Source organism: Conger conger, unplaced genomic scaffold, assembly GCF_963514075.1.
Source record: "Conger conger unplaced genomic scaffold, fConCon1.1 SCAFFOLD_192, whole genome shotgun sequence".
NCBI classification, from domain to species: domain Eukaryota; kingdom Metazoa; phylum Chordata; class Actinopteri; order Anguilliformes; family Congridae; genus Conger; species Conger conger.
Genome location: NW_026890484.1, coordinates 1 through 19,000, shown reverse-complemented (window position 1 = coordinate 19,000; position 19,000 = coordinate 1). Strand labels below are relative to the sequence as shown.

Genomic DNA, 19,000 nt, shown 5'->3' with positions numbered 1-19,000 from the left:
ATTTAAAGGATTTAACGACAAGCCTTGCTGACAACAAGGGCAACACGCCATCAATTTCACCATTAATCCCTTTCGGATTCAAAAACATTTTCAGTAATTAAAATTGATTAAATATTTTAGGGGCCATCCTCCGGGAGAATGCATTATGCAGGGGCAGGACAGCTCCCTCCGGGCAAAGGGAAATGACACAAGCAACTGCGTTACGTCAGAGGGTCCCCGGAGCTCCTTGACAGAAACAAAAGGTTCCCTTCTAAGCATTTTGCCTTACCCAGCTCAGGGGTAGAGGAAACTAAAATTCCCCTTGCAGCATCAGCGTGACGGGGCATTACAACCTTCAGTACGATCACAGGTGTGTCCTCTGTTGTGGCCAGAGGGACCCACTGGGATGAGCGTCAGACAGGTCCGTCAGTCTGATGAATGCCCGCTGAGAGAACGCCTCCCGCCGAGGCTGTGAGAACGCGTTCAGCTTCTGGTCAAGGACTGAGCGGGAGATCTAATTAACGGTCCGCCGGTGTGCGCGCGGCCAGAACGTGATGGATCGCACCAGCGGTCGCCTTTCCTCTATGGGTGCAAATAATACGCATGACTTATTCTCGGAAGCTGTCCCCATCACCTCCACTGAACCTTGGGGAGACTTCACTGAAGACTGGACCCTTTTTTCAAAATGATTTGAATTACATAAATTGCATACTTGGTGACACAATGCGATGACAGAAAACACCATTCAATTCAATTTGAGAAAATATAAATTAGCACTACGAGGTCCATCAAGGAAATGACTGCGCTGTCTGATGTGAAATCACTCGCTCTGTCAGTTCTGATGTGCGACTCATGTTTTCCTGACTGCCATCAATGCAGATGGCTCATTTCTGATGCAGTCTGGATAGGCCTCCTTTCATCCTGGAGAAGCAGTAAGCTGGTCCCCACATGTTCTATATAGATGTCTATACGACTCAACTGTGGGTATGGGATCCTCCTGGATCATACTACATGCCATTTTTCCTCAGCATTTCCAACAACAATCCCAAGAATAAATTTACTTATGGATCCAGTAATGTCATGATTAAATGGGTGAAGGTTTCATAGTTGCATTAAATGTATAGATTTTTCCATCTGTTTGAATTGTGCAATTTTAGCATGATTGACATATTACACTGTATTTAGCCTCAGTAACCCAGTGGTCTCAAGATCCTGGTACACAAAGATGCTGCGGCCAGTCCTTCAGCTAGCTGTACATGATCCGACTTTTCAAACCAAGAACAATTCAGTTCAGCAAGAAGCAACTGGATGTCGAAAAACCTCAGTTTTGATGCTTCACAAGACCTACAATAAGGGGATTTGCTTCCCTCATGACTTACAAGAACACATTTTCTTGAAACTAAGACCAATGGGACGTGACTCGGGTTTACAAGCCCAAGCCAGCGGTACTACTGCCAGAAGGTCAGTATTCAATGCAGAAATTATGGGGCATCAATGTACATTTCCTTCCCAAAAAAATACAGACGTGTACAGCAACCAACAATTTCCTCTAATCCTCTTAAATGGTCAACACCGTCACTGCAGTCCCGTCTCCGCCCCTCTGATCACTGGCAGCCAATCAGCACACCACGATATCAAGCCCCTGCTTACACTAACTAACAACATTATTTCTTTAACCCCTTCAGTTTTCAATTTGGCAAGATCACTCATGCCCAAGGCCAAAGGCATGGAAAGAAAGATAAAAATACATAGGATTATAGGAAATACATAGGAAATATGTTTATGTGTGCATATATACCTGTATATATTCATATAGACACACATACACACACCCCTTCTTAAGCATTGTTTTAGCCAGACGCTAAAAAAAGATTGAGCAGGTTTTGTTTCGTACATTTCACTGGGTTGTACGCGTGTCCACTGAAGACCGTCAGCTTTTTGGGGGAGGGGAATAAAGGACAATGTTCAGAGATTCATTTCCTTCCTTCCCGCCGAAGACCCCCCTGTCCCCCGGGCGGCGTGGTGTCTCTTGCAGCCTCTCTCCAGCCTCTCAGTCCTTCAGGTTGTCCTCCCCCACGCCCTGGGCCGACAGCTCCGTCAGCACATTGTCCAGGTAGTTGGGGTCGGGGTAGCCGTGCCCGGTCAGGTTGGAGCCAAACTCGGTCTTGTGGTGGATCTCGTTCCACACCACCGTGTCCGACTCGCCGGTGGTGCTGGACGTGCCGATGGTGAAGATCAGGTGCCGGTCCCAGGCCATGATGAGGAGCTTGAGGACCTGAGATGGTGGACAGAGCCCCCCGTACCCCTGTTAGCTGCAACAGCCCCCCAAACGCTGCTTTTACATCCGCCAATCATTAGCCCTGCTCCACCTTTCACATAGTGTACGGACCAGCCATTAACCAATTAATGTCCATTAATTTGGTACACTTGTCAAGATAGTTGAGCTGATCACAAACTTGTTGATTTTCTCAACATACAGTACTACTTTTTAGTCAAACAGGGCTTCTTCCTACACCAAACAGAATGACCTCTGTGGTCATTTTATGAACATACATATTTGTCTGTCAAATATGGTTTAATAATACTTAATAGGAATAAGATAAATAAGAGTACACAATGAAGTGAACAGCCATTAAACCATCCAGGCTCCTCATTTCTAATCAGAGAGCCCCAAAGAGTCTCTGGCTCTGCTGCATGACCCTACAAAACACCGTTGTCAGAGTAGAGTACAGCAATGATGAAAGACTACACACAGCTCATTTATTCATCAACAGAAGGGCATAAGGGCACTTAGCGGAGCATATAATGTTGCCCTTCTTTCACTCATCTCACGGGGAGTGAGAGTGACCTCTCACCTTCCTGCCCTTCTCGTTGTCAGGGAGATAGCAGTGTCTCGGGAAACCCCTGGCACTGAACTTCTTCCCAGGGTTTGGGTGTTCTGGGGTCTGCATAAAAATAGGCACAGTCAATGTTTTCATGATTTTTCTCATCACTTATTTCTGTTCAAACACTCGGACATAATCGGGTTCACAGCTCTTCAAAAAGGTGAATAATATCACAGTTTCACAGAGAATAATAGTCCCCTCTGGCTCAGTGATATAGAAACAGGCTTTTATACTGATACTTTTTTATAGGTGGTGATATGGTATGCACTTTGCTCTGGATAAGAGTGCCTCCCAAATTCCTGTAATGAAATGTAATGTACTGTAATGTAATGTGTTGCAATGTACTGTAATGTAATGTAATATAATATACTGTAATGTAATGTAATATAATGTACTGTAATGAACTGTAATGAGATGCATTGTACTGTAATGTAATGTACTGTATTGTAATGCACAATAATGTAATGCGATGTAATATACAGTACAGTAATCTACTGTAATGTACTGTAATGAGCTGTGCAATGTACTGTAATGTAACGCACTGTACTATAATGTACAATAATATACTGTACTGTAATCTACTGCAATGTACTGTACTGTAATATACTGTATGTAATGCAATCTACTGTAATGTGAGAGGGCCCACAGCTCCACAGAGGTTGAAGTAACTGAACCAATCACCCCCCAGAGATAAATCCACCAGGTCCTTTAGCATTAAAGTGAGTTTAATGGCTATAAAAGTGCTGCTACACAGTGATGCTTGGGTGCTCACTCACTCCCCCCCCCCCCCCCCCGGAATACACACTCCCACCCCCCAAATACACTCACCACCACCCAAAGTTAATGCTGTCTAACACACCAATCTGTGGTCCAGCTGTGTACATTTACAATCAATATGGTTGAACATTGACAGAATTGCATTTAATTAAGCGCAATGAAGGCTGAAAAGAGCCTTTCTGAGTACTTTTTTTCCGAGCTCCCAGTCTCCCTGTGTGTCCTGGAGCACTGTAGAGGCAGCTGTCCCTAGGTGTACACGCTAAGCTGCTGGCCATGTCTCAAGGATGCCGTTATGAAACAGCCATTTTAGAACCGCCTTCTGTCCCAGTTAAGCCTCACAGATCAGGTACAGGCCGGTTGGCTAAATGATGCAACACGTTTACACCTTTATCACTTGCCCCCCACCCCAGAGAGCTGTGTTGTGATTTTGGAGGTATACAATGTCAGATTATGAAACATGACCATGACAAGATTTCTTTACCGTGGGTTATATAGACCTCAAGGCTTAGGCTCGGCTCGAGGGTACTAACCTGGATCCCGGCGGGAATGTCGTAGACAATGCGGATGGTCTTGGACTCCGGGTAGCCAGGGAGGCAGTGGGGGATGACGTGGTACTCCATCTTCCCTGGGGGCTGGGTGCCCGTCTTCTCCCCGTAGATGGCTTTACAGGTGGGGCACTGCAGGCTGCCGTCCTGGGGGGCAGGTCTCCGAGAGTTAGTGCACAGGGACCGTGCATCCAACATCAAACATCAAGCAGCCTCTCTGGTTTCACACTGTCCTGTACACAGCCCAAATCTGTTCCTGGAGATCTATCATCCTGTAGGGTTTCACTCCAACCCCAACACAGCACACCTCATTCAACAGCTAGAGAGCTAGTGGAGCTGCTGGATCAGGTGTGCCAAATTCGGGTGGAAATGGAAACCTACAGAGTGGTAGATCTCCAGGAACAGGGTTGGGCAGCCCTGCTGTAGAGGATATGTGTATTTGTCTTGTAACACATGATTAACAGCACATGAATGTAGCTGAGGCACATACACTTAAGCTTCCTAGACAAGAATCTGCATGTGAATGAGCATGAGAGCAGCTTGTTGTGCGTGCCTTTGGCGGCTCGCTTGGCCCGTCCTCACCTTGTTGCCATTGTTGTACATGGCCACCAGGCACAGCAGGTGATACATGTGCCCACACTTGCCCAACTTTCCCACCAGCTCCGGCTTAATGCCCTTGTGACTGAGGACCCCCTCGTAGCCCGATGAGGTCACCAGCCTCTCCATGCAGATGGTACAGTCCTGTGAGGGGGGTGAGGGGGGGGTGAGTATTCTGCAGCGAGGACTGTGTTCAGTTCACGTGCTGAACCGGTCATCAGTCATACTGACAGAGCGCCCTTTCGGTAAATGTCATTTCATCACAAGCGCAGTATGCGCGGCGTAATACAGTTCCGTTTGATGAATCCGTGCAGGGTTGGACAGAATATTTGCATGTTCAAGGCTCAATATGAATCACATGAAGCTGCACGCTAGCGCTCCATTAGCCACAGTGCAGTGTTAGCACTGATGCGGTGTCTGGGCCTAAATTATGTTTGTACAGTACTGGGCAAAAGCCTTATTAGCCCTAGGTTAAGTATACATTTGGATACATTAGATATGTTTAGATTTATTTTTTTGATTTCTGCATTAGTGTGTCAGAAGAAAAGAGCAAATTTGAGATTTCCAAACATTTTCCAAAAAATGAAATGTTACTGTTTTTGCATTTCGTGAAATAAAGTAACATTGAGTAATAGACCACTTTTCAGATAAAAACTGAACAATATGTTCGGTACAACCTACCAGCTGATTGTCTTATAAGAGAACTGATGCGGTTTTAAAGGCAAAGGGTGGTCACAAGAAATATAAATGTATTTATTTTTTAACCGTTTTCTTTATTCCATGTGCCTAAGACCGTTGCACAGTATGCAAGTGTGATTGAGGCACAGTGTTCCTCTCACCTCATCTGGGACCACTTTGATTTTCTCAGTGTATCTCCGAACCACGTCCTCTGGGTTTTTCCCTGTTGAAAAGACACAAAACCCGACAGGCATGAAGGACATGTTAGATTGTTAGATGTATACACACACACACACACACACACACACACACACAAACGTAGACACATACAAACACGCATAGCCATACACACACTCAAACACACACACACAGTCCCTGCTTGTTGCGCGGTCCGGCAGGATTATCCGGTGGGATGGTGATCCGACCCGACGGGCGGGTGGCTGCGTCCCCAGGCTCCGGCGGCTGTGGGGGCAGTGAGTGTGACAGGGCTGCTCTGCACAGTTTCTCTGGGCTGATGGGCTATAGGGCTGCGCAACACTGCCCTCCTCAGGGCCTTTCTGTACACACTGCACTCCTCAGGGCCTTTCTGTACACACTGCACTCCTCAGGGCCTTTCTGTACACACTGCATCCCACAGGGCCTTTCTGTACAGCACTGCCTCTCTAAGGGCCTTTCTGCACAGCCCTGCCCTTCTCAGGGCCTTTCTGTACACACTGCACTCCTCAGGGCCTTTCTGTACACACTGCACTCCTCAGGGCCTTTCTGTACACACTGCATCCCACAGGGCCTTTCTGTACAACACTGCCTCTCTAAGGGCCTTTCTGCCCAGCCCTGCCCTCCTCAGGGCCTTTCTGTACACACTGCACTCCTCAGGGCCTTTCTGTACACACTGCATCCCACAGGGCCTTTCTGTACAGCACTGCCTCTCTAAGGGCCTTTCTGCACAGCCCTGCCCTACTCAGGGCCTTTCTGTACACACTGCCTCTCTAAGGGCCTTTCTGCACTGCCCTGCCCTCCTCAGGGCCTTTCTGTACAGCACTGCCCTCCTCAAGGCCTTTCTGTACAGCCCTGCCCTCCTCAAGGCCTTTCTGTACAGCCCTGCCTCCAACAGGACCTTTATTTTTTTTATCGATTTTTCCCTTTTTCTCCCAATTTAGTAGCCAATTGTACCCCCCTCTATTCCAATTCAAGTTAGTGTTAGATACGCCGTCCACAACCTGAGGAAGAGTGACACGCCTTCTTCAAGACGTCTCATCTCTCTAAAGGTGTCGGTGATTCGAGGTGCTTATTGTGCGGCGATCAGCTAACCCTGCCAAGTCCCTCCCTCTGGAGCAGCCAATTATGCTGCTCCACATGAGCTGGCCAAACTTGCCTTTTGGCAGGACCGGGACTTGAAGCAACTGCAGCGAACTGCAACCGCAAGTCTGCTGCATCTTAGCCTGTTGCGCCACCGCGCCCCCACAGGGCCTTTCTGTACAGCACTGCCTCTCTCAGGGCCTTTCTGCAAAGTGTATGGGGGATCACCTTCCGACACACACAGCGGTGAACCCTCCTCCCCCAAAACCGTGAATACCGCCTGAGACAGGACTTGGGGTTGGTGATTGGGCTGGGCAGCGCGTGTACCTGTCTGCTTACACTGTTAACACGCTCACGGAAGGTGTTCTCTTCCGCTCTTTGTGTTCCCCTCGTTCAGAAGAGGCAGGAGGCGGTACGGTGTGAATTATGCATGTTTTGGCGGGCCGTTTTTTGATGGCTCCATCAGCAGGATCAAAGGGCTGTCCCGGGGATCTCGGGAGAACCCCCCGGATAATGCAGGCCTGGCCTGACAGGGTGGGGTTGGTGAGTGGCGTGTGATGCGGTCGTATTAATTATACTTAATTATTCATCTTTGGTGTTGTTACCCCCTGGCTTCCTGCCCCCCTTCAGGGTAAGAGCCCATGTGTCAGACAGAGTAGGCGCAGGAATATGAAACGGAGGTTCACTGATCAATTAGGACAAAGATGCCCTCGGGACCTCTGCGGTTTCCACGGCATCGACCTGGCACCGTTACAACTCACAGCCGCTATGCTGATCTGCCTTTCTCTGTCTCTCTCTCTCTCTGTCTCTCTGTCTATCTCTGCCTTTCTCTCTTGGTCTCTGTCTCTCACTCTCTCTGTCTATCTCTCTTTCTGTCTCTCTCCCTCGTTCTCTCGCTATATATCCCTTTCTCTCCGTCTCTCTCTCTGTCTATCTCTGCCCTTCTCTCTCTCAGTCTCTCTCTCTGCCTTTCTCAGTCTCTTTCTCTTACTGTCTCTCTGTCTCTTTCTCTCTGCCTTTCTCTGTCTCGCTCTCTTTCATTCTCTCTCTCTAGCCCTCTCCCTCCCTCTCTCTCTCTCTCATTCTCTCTCTGTCTCTCCCTCACCCCCTGATGGTGGGTGGATTAGCACTGCTCTCACCTCTCCTCAGGTGCTTCTTCTTGGTCTTGCGGCGGATGCCGTTGACGCCAGGCACGGGCTTCATGTCGCTCTTGTTGATTGGCGGGGGGTGCAGGATGGGCTTCGGGGCGCGGGTCAGACACACGGGCAGCCCCGCCGCACACATCAAGATGCCCGTCATGCCTGCAGCACACGGGAAAGAGTGTCACACGGAAGCAATGCAAACCTACACGAGGAGCACATGTGAACTCGAATGTTAAAAACATTCGAGTTCACAACAGAAGTGTAGCCAGGAGTGGCCAGACAACAGGGCAGGCTGGTGTACTTTCTAGGTGAGTGTTTACCTGCCAGCGCAGGGTGAACAGGTCCAGACCCGGTCAGGTTCTTCACTGGGAGAGCAGGCACACTGTAAAACACAACCATGATATATGAACATCTTATTCCAGATTGGGCAACTGTACTAGGGTGAAGGGTTTATTATTGAGGGTGAATTTCTAAATCTCACACAGCCATGTCTCGAATAACTAGGCATAACACAAACAGGCCAAACAACAAGCAACGAGGATTCAAAACACAGTGCAGCCCAAATCAGTGCCTGCATCAAAAAAAACTGGAGGCGCGGATCGGACAGTTTCATCAGCCTTTCAGAGAAAAAGCAGACAGGCCAGCGGAGAAGACGCAGATGCTAGGGTGGGGAGGGGGTGCACAATGTGCTCTGCCTTGTTCAGGCCACAATAAAACCATCAAAGAAGAAATTGCAGATAAAAGAGATTGAGGGACACAGGACTGGGTCAGGAGAGATTCCTGTTTGTGTCTCACAATATGAAAGGGAAACAAAGTCCACACAAGCACACACTCACAAACATAAACATACAAATATGCACACACACTTACACACAAAACGTTCACACAGTATACACACACACACACACAAACACACAAATCCGGACACGCAAGCACACACACACAAGGACACACATACACACAAAACCATTCATACAGTATATACACACACACACATACACACAAATACGCACATAAACACGCACAGACACACACAACCATTCATACAGTATACACATAGACACGCACACACAAACCCATTCATACTGTACACACACATAGAAACTTCATACAGTACATTCACAGACACACTACCTCGCCTGGTGAGAACAGAGCTGTCCTCACAACAGCAGAAAGGTCAGTTGTCAGTGGACAGAGGGGTGGAGACTGGGAACCACAGGCTCAGCTGCTGCAGTCAGATCTACAGCAGGCACAGGGCGGCCATTTCAACGCTCGGACAGCAGCCGAAGCTAGCCTCCAGCTCCTGCCTTTGGTTTCTGTGTTCAAGAGCTGGCCAAAATCTACCCAGTTTAAGGAGTGTATGAAAAGTCTAATATGAGGAATGGTAAATGCTTTCTCAAAGTACATTTTTGATGTCACTTCTAATGATGTCACCACAAAGGGATTCTGCTGGTCCAAACGCCCAGTGTTTGGAGGTGCTGGGAGAGTTCAGTCCAGGTAAGCCACTCCCTTATCATGACCTTATTTGGATGCAGGATCCAAATTTGGGCCAAAGTAGTACTCACCCCTGCCCCTCCCCCCCATCGTCGCAGGGAAAGCAGGCGAAAGCCTCTGTCAGCCTTTAGTGTTACACCACTCCAGCGAGAAGACATTTTAATATCAGTAAAGCCGTGTAAGAGTGTCAGGGGACAGCCGTAATGAGCACAAAATAAACAATGAGTACAGACATGCTTATTATCAGGGCCTGCCTGGTAACGCCTGCTGCCTTCTCACATACAGCAGCAGCCCAGACAGTTAACACTAGGCTGTGTAAAACTCCAGTCAACCATGTTTTCATAGCTTCATACACAGCAGCAGCCCTGACAGTTAACACTAGGCTGTGTAAAACTCCAGTCAACCATGTTTTCAGTTTCATACAGCAAGAAATGTCTCAGCAGCTTAAAAAAACATGGTTCTTACGCATGCATTTCAGGGGCTTTTTAATAAGAAAAATTATTTAGCACTTAGACAAGTGGTAAAAATCAAAGGTAACAAATAATTTACAATAAGGCTACATGAATCGGCATTAACTAATGTAGCTGTTAAGCAACCAACTACTCAGAAGAAAATCTGTACAGCTTTGTTTATGTACTTGTACATCATTAATTCATGTCATGTAATTCAGTGAATGTATTTGTTAATGGTGAACTAAATATAAGTCATTCCTATGATTAGCTAATGTATAAATATTCATGTAACCAATACATTAGTTGTTAGTTAAATACATGAAGTATTGTAATTACACTTTATTTAGTTAATGAATGCATTTGTATTTCAATAATTTCATACTAACCACTATATTAGTTCATTCATGTACCTGATGGTAAAGTGTGACCGAATCCAGTTTGTCCGGCACAGGACGGAGTTTGGTTTGAGAGCAGTGTGAAATGAAAAGCAGAGGAAAGGAATTCCAGCACGCAATTCAGCGGCGTTGGAAATCTCGGTTATGTTGGCGGCATGCCGCCAGCCTGCCACGGCATAACTGTAATCAGCGGACTCCAATTAAGGAAGATGCCTCTTATGCTAATTGGCCAGTGATAGGTGTCGGGGCAGCATAATTTTATCTCTGGAAACTCTGCTGAAATGGAGAATCCCACCTCTGTGGGTTATTTTCCTCTCTGGGTTATTTTCCTCTGTGGTTATTTGCTTTGCATGCGTGGGACTGCTGAAGAATCAGGTGCCGAGGGTGGGTTTCAGGAGGGGGGAGGGGGGAAGGGGGTAACATGAAGATTTAATTACTACAAGCTTTTACTGCATCCTCCCCTCACTGTTTCCAAGACAGCTTTATTAACTGAGTCAGGTGATCGGATGACCAGAGATTGTCATTTTCTATTCTGGTCTCTGCTACTGGAGGAAATTGCTTTTGCCAGAGCAAGGTGAACTGGACAAGATAACATCAAATGAACTGGAGATGCTGGAGCACTGTGCCTCTGCAACCACCAACAGCTGCCAAAACAACAGCAACAAAAACAACCCAACAAAAATGAGTTTTACCAAAAGCAAAGGCAATGCACAGGATTGAACAAGTGCAGCAGGATTCAATGCTGATCAGTGAAATCGGTGCACTCTTAAAGGGCCGTTTGGATTTGTGTCTGTAGTGATAAGACTCTGTGTCTTCCCCGATATCTGCCACTCAATCTCAGCACAGATACATCTCAATTACCCTCCAGAATCCCCCCTTCCTGTGTATGCGTGTGTGTGTGCGTGTATATGTGTGTGAGTGTGTTGGGGGGGGGGGGGTTGTGTCCTCATAGTTATCCTGGGATCTGTGTCTCCTCTTGATTACTGATGGATGAGTGAGTCATCAATAGGGCTATGTGCAGATTTGCCTGGCAGTAAGGCTTACAGACAAGGGGAGCTGCTCCACGCAGGACCCATGAGAACACAGCAGCCAATGGGAGAACACACCTGTAATCCCCCTGCCAGTAAACAAACGCCTTTCCCCCAAACCCCAATGGTACTACAACACAGAGATATCTACTTTCTGCAAAATATAAACTACAGTTCTCACGTTAAATTTACACATTAACATCTTTTATTTAAGAAAAATAAATACATCAAAAAAGCCCCAAACAATTCATGAGTGATGCAAGCGAGATGGGCCCCATTTATGCTTGAAAAGTGTGTGAAATCTAGGCGTTTTTCAGGAAGGATACTTTGTGCTTTTTATTTGATTCTCATCAGAAATAACAGTAGAGTAATGTCCTGGAACTATGAGTGCTGCTTTAATTGAGCTCCTAATCCCAACTCACAGATCAACCCTCACTGTAGACATCTCTCACAGACCTCTCCTCACTACAAACATCTCTCACAGACCCATCCTCACTACAAACATCTCTCACAGACCCCTCCTCACTGAACAGACATCTCTCACAGACCTCCCCTCACTGAACAGCTCTCACAGACCCATCCTCACTGCAAACATCTCTCACAGACCCCTCCTCACTGCAAACATCTCTCACAGACCTCTATTCACTACAAACATCTCTCACAGACCCATCCTCACTGAACAGACATCTCTCACAGACCCCTCCTCACTGAACAGACATCTCTCACAGACCTCTCCTCACTGCAAACATCTCTCACAGACCCATCCTCACTGCAAACATCTCTCACAGACCCCTCCTCACTGCAAACATCTCTCACAGACCTCTCCTCACTACAAACATCTCTCACAGACCCATCCTCACTGAACAGACATCTCTCACAGACCCATCCTCACTGAACAGACATCTCTCACAGACCCCTCCTCACTGAACAGCATCTCTCACAGACCCATCCTCACTGAACAGACATCTCTCACAGACCCATCCTCACTGAACAGACATCTCTCACAGACCCCTCCTCACTGAACAGACATCTTTCACAGACCCCTCCTCACTGAATAGACATCTTTCACAGACCCCTCCTCACTGAATAGACATCTTTCACAGACCCCTCCTCACTGAACAGACATCTCTCACAGACCCCTCCTCTCTGAACAGATATGTCCACAGAATGTCTACGAGTATGATGTATGATGAGTCTGTTGTCCACTAGGCTGTGTTAGTATGTGAAGTAGAGGGGTCCTTGAAGGGTACTCAATTTCTAATTTGGATCCTGATATAAAAGGTTTAAGAGCCAGGGCTCTACAGGACCGAGGAATAACACTGCCCTGGCCCTGGCCCTGGCACACTTCAGACACACTTCCACTCTCCTCAAACTGACTTGGTTTCCTTTGCTCTGCTTTAAGACTGCCACAAAGGGAAGCTTTCTATAAAAAGAGCAGCAGATTGGCCTGAGAGCACATTCATCATTTAGCTACATTTCTTGTAAACATGATTTGAAACTCAAACGGATATCACCCTGCAATCTCAGTACAGGCGGGTCAACATAATGGGCCACGTTATAAATCGAGACAGATGCATCCGTGCCCAGCAAAAAAGGAACTGTGTGCAAATGCAGATCATTCATAGTCAGCTGCATATTTTCCACCATGATAAACGCGTTCGCTGTCATGCATCAGTGTCCTCAGATTCATAAATGTGGGTTACCAGTTTTTAATGTCGAGACATTTTGTTATTACGACCGGATATGCCCCGTTTTATCGCTTTGTACATTATTAAGGTGGTTCATAAAACAACAGGCAAGACAATAAATAAACCACCTGGTGGTCAGTGGTTTTAGGCAGTTGGGAGATATTACCGGTTAGTATATCATAAATCACTGGCAAATTTTATATTTGGCGCTGCTTTATTGAAAAAAGGAAATTGCTGATGATGTCCTGCTCTATTTTTAATCCACTGGTGAGCCATCATACAGTTTAGTGATGAACTGGGTACTGTCACTTTATCGCCTTCTTTCAGACATCACATTTTTCACCCTGCCATTTCTTTCTGCAATCTATAACCGCTTTTACTTTTAAATCCACATTTCCGGTCGCCTAAATGTTATTTCCTCTCGCCTTTCTTTTTCTGGGTCTGTATAATCCCCTGAAAAAGCTCACGGTGATCAATGAGCCGAGTGAACTTACAACTAAAATTTTATGCCTTACGTAAACATTTATAAGCCTAATTAGAAACTCTCTGGATGAATGTAGCACAGTGGCCTACTCGCAGAACGTCTGAGAAGAAATGACCCTCAGAGAATTTTGTAAATATTATTCCCAAAATGAGGTTGCCTCTGGTTATACTGGTTGAGACTGAATGGTGAAACGCATTGCATCACCAAGGCGGATGTGGGCGAATATGTCGTACAAATGCACATATAAATGTCCCATTGGTTTTTGTTGCCTACTCAACTGGAAAGATAAAGTGATAGCGTCACCTGGCTTGGCCTTAATGAATTTGCTGCTCTAGAACTGCAGCTTACTTATATACGACACAGCAACATGTTTAGTGCTAAATCACCTGCGTAAATTTCTCAGTACACCCGGTCCCTCTGGGACTCATATAAACTGTTAGAGTTCAAATAACACCAATCATTTAGCCGTGCACATTTTGCCAGTCATTCTGAATAAAAGTGTCACATAAAAGGTAGCGATCGACGGTAATGCAGGCTGCCGAAGAGAATTTATGGAGGTGTGGTGAGCAGGGGCCCTTGCACCCTTACCCTGGGGAGAAAGCCATCTTCATTCTCCGCCCGTGGGTGCCTAGGCTGTGTGCTACCGCTGCTGCTGTGAGAGCAGGCTGGGAGCGGCTCAAACTGTCATCAAGCTATTTAGGCAGAGCGTAATCCCCTGAGCAGCGGGGATCCTGTGACATCATCCCCGGGTTCCTGCGTAGCCAGGCTCTCAGAGATAACGAGAGGAATCCCGGTGCAGGGGATTTGCAGCCGCAGCGAAAACAGTGACGCACGCGTAAACGAAACGTACCGAAAACAAGCAGGCACGCTTCACACTGACCTAATAAGCACACACTCACGGAGTACTCTGACCAACAAGTGCACCACAGCACGCAGGCACTCTCTGGCTCTTCCGCTGCATATCAGCAGAATTTCCCTAAATGCGACACTGATTCTTCATGAGAGCACACCTGAATTCCTGTAAATCTAGACATGCAGACTGAAGTCTTTCTGTGGTAGTCTGGCTGAGACCCTCTCCTCACCAGGGGAGGCAGTCTTTACTGTCCATGACCTCATCACCAGCAGGCTGGAGCCCATGGGTCCATGGGTTAGCACCAGCTCGGTCAGTCTCCCAGAATGGCAGACTTGCCACCCCAGCTTCTCTAAGTCTCTAAGCTCAACTTTCAAATGGAGCACGCTTAGTGCAGCGCACTACCAGCCCTAAAGGGGCCAGGCCTCTCAGACTCATTACTCTCATTTACAGAGGCTCTGGCGTGATAGAATGAGGCTACAGTTGCCAAGAGTTTCTACAGACGGATCAGAAACAAACAAAACAAAATAGAACAGAACACCTCTTCTGATAGTCAGCTTGTTATTATTTTGATGTGGTTTACAGAGAAAACGGTTCCAAATTTAAAAAGTAAAGATATTGAGTCTGAGATATTGAGTGCTGTAACATCTCACCATTAGAACTGCACTGCCTTGAGGGCTTCACCTCTTTGTCAATGAGGAATCATGCAGCATCTCCAAAAGTTACGTAGGAGGTACTTGCAGGTGGCAGGCAGATTAATCCAAAAGTCTCTCAACTGCACAGAGCCACAGGCTGCGTGCCCTTTTCCGTGCGGGTGTGAACAGCGATGAAGACACGCGTGTTCACGAGGCCCGGCACACACAATTTTCTCCTGTAGGGAGAACTTGACTGCACTGAACCTCATAGCAACATCACAGGCAACATGACAAGCAGCATTTCAGCTCCAGGTCAGGCAGGACCCCAGCCCCCTGCCTCTCAGGCGAACAGACAGAGAGACAGAAAGGGCTGGATGTGGGGCCCTGCTGGGGATAGAGACACAGAACACACACCTTCACGCGCACAATGATGGATGGCATTTGTTGTTTTTCGCTCCACGCCATTGTCACATCATGACACGCATAACCTCGAGGCAAGACCCGCATCGCACCTGTTCCCTGGACCCGCCTCCTTTCCCCCTCCCCTTTTCCCGCCCGCTCTCTCCTCCTCCGACTCTCCAGCTTGACTTGAGCGGGACTTAATTAGGCTGAGAGCAATGCGATTTTCTCAAGATACCAAAACCAATTTAGGCCCAGTTAGAGAAGTGCTGACTGTGGGATTACATCTCTATATCTGTTTACCTTGTGCCACAGGAAGTAGGAGAAACCGCCTAAAAAAAAGAAAAACCTGCAACATTGCATACTGATGTGGGTAGATGGCCAGCCCCGCCCCCAGGCTACTGCTCACAGACAGACACAGAGAATAATGTGCTTAAAAAGCTCAGCAAAAAAGGGAAACAAGCAATAATGATACAGGCCTTTTTCACTTCTCATAATGCTTGGCCCTGGAACAGAGGTTCATTATTTATTGAATCATTTCCATATTAATGTAATGTAATAAGAGAGGCATCATCGTGCACAGAAGGACAGCAGCACCCAACACAAGGCAGCCAGGCCAGTGCAGCCTACAGCGCGACAACAGGAAATGCAACAGAGATACAAACTTCTACAAAGTGCAAGTTGCCCCTTAGTTCTCTTGTACAGAAAATACAGAGACAGCATCTCCCTCCTGACCGCTGAAAAACACCAGGCCTCCCCCTCATTGGCTCAGCCATGGACTTTATTTACAAAACGCCTCTCTTACCCGTCTGGTTCACGGTCCTCCATCTTTGCCTGGCACGCAGCGAGAGTGAGAGCCACTTCCTGTTCAGTGTTTCAAAACACTGTCTAGGGTAGTTTTTGGGGAAGTGAAATTAGGAAGTCATGTGACCCCCCCCTGCACACCTGTCTTTTTAACTGGCTTAAATAAGCACCAGAATACTCTGTTGTTCTTAACTCTCTAACATACCAAGTCTCAGCCTCCACACCAACTAACTTTCTTTACTGATGCAACTAACAACAAAGCATCTATTTCAGCATGGGTAATGCCAGCCACGGAGATGTACAATGCAGTCACGAAGGCACACGTGCACACCACACACCGATACACACACATCAGGGTGCGCACACGCAAACACTCACACGCGCGCATGCAAGCATGCAAAGTCGCATTAATGTGTGTGGGCTGTCAATAATTCAACCCACATGAATAAAGCATTACATTTAGATCTAGTACAAGCCTTGTACTGGCCTGTAATTACTGTGGGTGGCGCTTGCACATAATTCCTGAAGAGAAGGATCAAATCCTGATTGCGGTGACCCTACAGAACCCGAGTTTTCTACGCCACACTCCAAATGGCCATCATATTTACCCTCTGTAGAGAAGCCATTCAAATTAAGTGAGCACTGCTTAGCCAAATGGAAATTCATTGCGCCTAGCCATAACTCGTACTGGGGCGGCCTGTAGCATAGTGGTTAAGGTACATGACTGGGACCCGCAAGGTCGGTGGTTCGATCCCCGGTCTAGCCACAATAAGATCCACACAGCCGTTGGGCCCTTGAGCAAGGCCCTTAACCCTGCATTGGTCCAAGGGAGGATTGTCTCCTGCTTAGACTAATCAAGTGTACGTCGCTCTGGATAAGAGCGTCTGCCAAATGGCATTAATGTAATGTAATGTAATGTAATGCATAGTTCTCAGTACAAAAAGTCACTTAAAATATAAATACTGAACAAAATGCATTATACCTGCATTACATCATCAATGAAATGTAATGGTAATAGTAATAGATGTCAACCAAGGTTGTTCAATGGGGCACTGGGAATTTTAAATATGAAGCAGAACACTTAGAGCAACAGCTCAGGTTTGATGTAGCAGAACGCTTGGAGTAACAGCTCAGGTTTGATGAAGCAGAACGCTTGGAGTAACAGCTAAGGTTTGATGAAGCAGAACGCTTGGAGTAACAGCTCAGGTTTGATGAAGCAGAACGCTTGGAGTAACAGCTCAGGTTTGATGTAGCAGAATCCTGGGAGTAACAGCTCAGGTTTAATGTAGCAGAACGCTTGGAGTAACATCTCAGGTTTGATGTAGCAGAACGCTTGGAGTAACAGCTTAGGTTTGATGTAGCAGAACGCTTGGAGTAACAGCTCAGGTTTGATGTAGCAGAATCCTGGGAGTAACAGCTCAGGTTTGATGAAGCAGAACGCTTGGAGTAACAGCTCAGGTTTGATGAAGCAGAACGCTTGGAGTAACAGCTCAGGTTTGATGTAGCAGAATCCTGGGAGTAACAGCTCAGGTTTAATGTAGCAGAACGCTTGGAGTAACAGCTCAGGTTTGATGTAGCAGAACGCTTGGAGTAACAGCTCAGGTTTGATGTAGCAGAACGCTTGGAGTAACAGCTTAGGTTTGATGTAGCAGAACGCTTGGAGTAACAGCTCAGGTTTGATGTAGCAGAATCCTGGGAGTAACAGCTCAGGTTTGATGTAGCAGAACGCTTGGAGTAACAGCTCAGGTTTGATGTAGCAGAACGCTTGGAGTAACAGCTTAGGTTTGATGTAGCAGAACGCTTGGAGTAACAGCTCAGGTTTGATGTAGCAGAGCGCTTGGAGTAACAGCTCAGGTTTGATGTAGCAGAACGCTTGGAGTAACAGCTCAGGTTTGATGTAGCAGAACGCTTGGAGTAACAGCTCAGGTTTGATGTAGCAGAACGCTTGGAGTAACAGCTTAGGTTTGATGTAGCAGAACGCTTGGAGTAACAGCTCAGGTTTGATGTAGCAGAACGCTTGGAGTAACAGCTTAGGTTTGATGTAGCAGAACGCTTGGAGTAACAGCTCAGGTTTGATGTAGCAGAGCGCTTGGAGTAACAGCTCAGGTTTGATGTAGCAGAACGCTTGGAGTAACAGCTCAGGTTTGATGTAGCAGAACGCTTGGAGTAACAGCTCAGGTTTGATGTAGCAGAGCGCTTGGAGTAACAGCTCAGGTTTGATGTAGCAGAACGCTTGGAGTAACAGCTCAGGTTTGATGTAGCAGAGCGCTTGGAGTAACAGCTCAGGTTTGATGTAGCAGAGCGCTTGGAGTAACAGCTCAGGTTTGATGTAGCAGAACGCTTGGAGTAACAGCTCAGGTTTGATGTAGCAGAACGCTTGGAGTAACAGCTCAGGTTTGATGTAGCAGAACGCTTGGAGTAACAGCTCAGGTTTGATGTAGCAGAGCGCTTGGAGTAACAGCTCAGGTCTGATGTAGCAGAGCGCTTGGAGTAACAGCTCAGGTTTGATGTAGCAGAACGCTTGGAGTAACAGCTCAGGTTTGATCTAGCAGAGCGCTTGGAGTAACAGCTCAGGTTTGATCTAGCAGAGCGCTTGGAGTAACAGCTTAGGTTTGATGTAGCAGAACGCTTGGAGTAACAGCTCAGGTTTGATGTAGCAGAGCGCTTGGAGTAACAGCTTAGGTTTGATGTAGCAGAACGCTTGGAGTAACAGCTCAGGTTTGATGTAGCAGAACGCTTGGAGTAACAGCTCAGGTTTGATGTAGCAGAACGCTTGGAGTAACAGCTCAGGTTTGATGTAGCAGAGCGCTTGGAGTAACAGCTCAGGTTTGATGTAGCAGAGCGCTTGGAGTAACAGCTCAGGTTTGATGTA

General features: G+C 47.0%; 1 protein-coding gene across 1 annotated transcript; it reads right to left on the bottom strand.

Annotated features, from left to right (window-relative positions):
* Positions 1–6: 6 nt before the first annotated feature.
* LOC133120297 (E3 ubiquitin-protein ligase DTX1-like) lies at positions 7–16,159 on the bottom strand. The gene is made up of 8 exons (XM_061230288.1): positions 16,130–16,159; positions 8,220–8,281; positions 7,897–8,058; positions 5,623–5,684; positions 4,769–4,927; positions 4,172–4,333; positions 2,835–2,924; positions 7–2,254 (listed from the first exon to the last, which is right to left on the bottom strand). Exons 1-8 carry the CDS (start codon positions 16,150–16,152, stop codon positions 2,030–2,032), a joined length of 945 nt encoding a protein of 314 aa, XP_061086272.1. The 5' UTR covers positions 16,153–16,159; the 3' UTR covers positions 7–2,029.
* Positions 16,160–19,000: the final 2,841 nt, after the last annotated feature.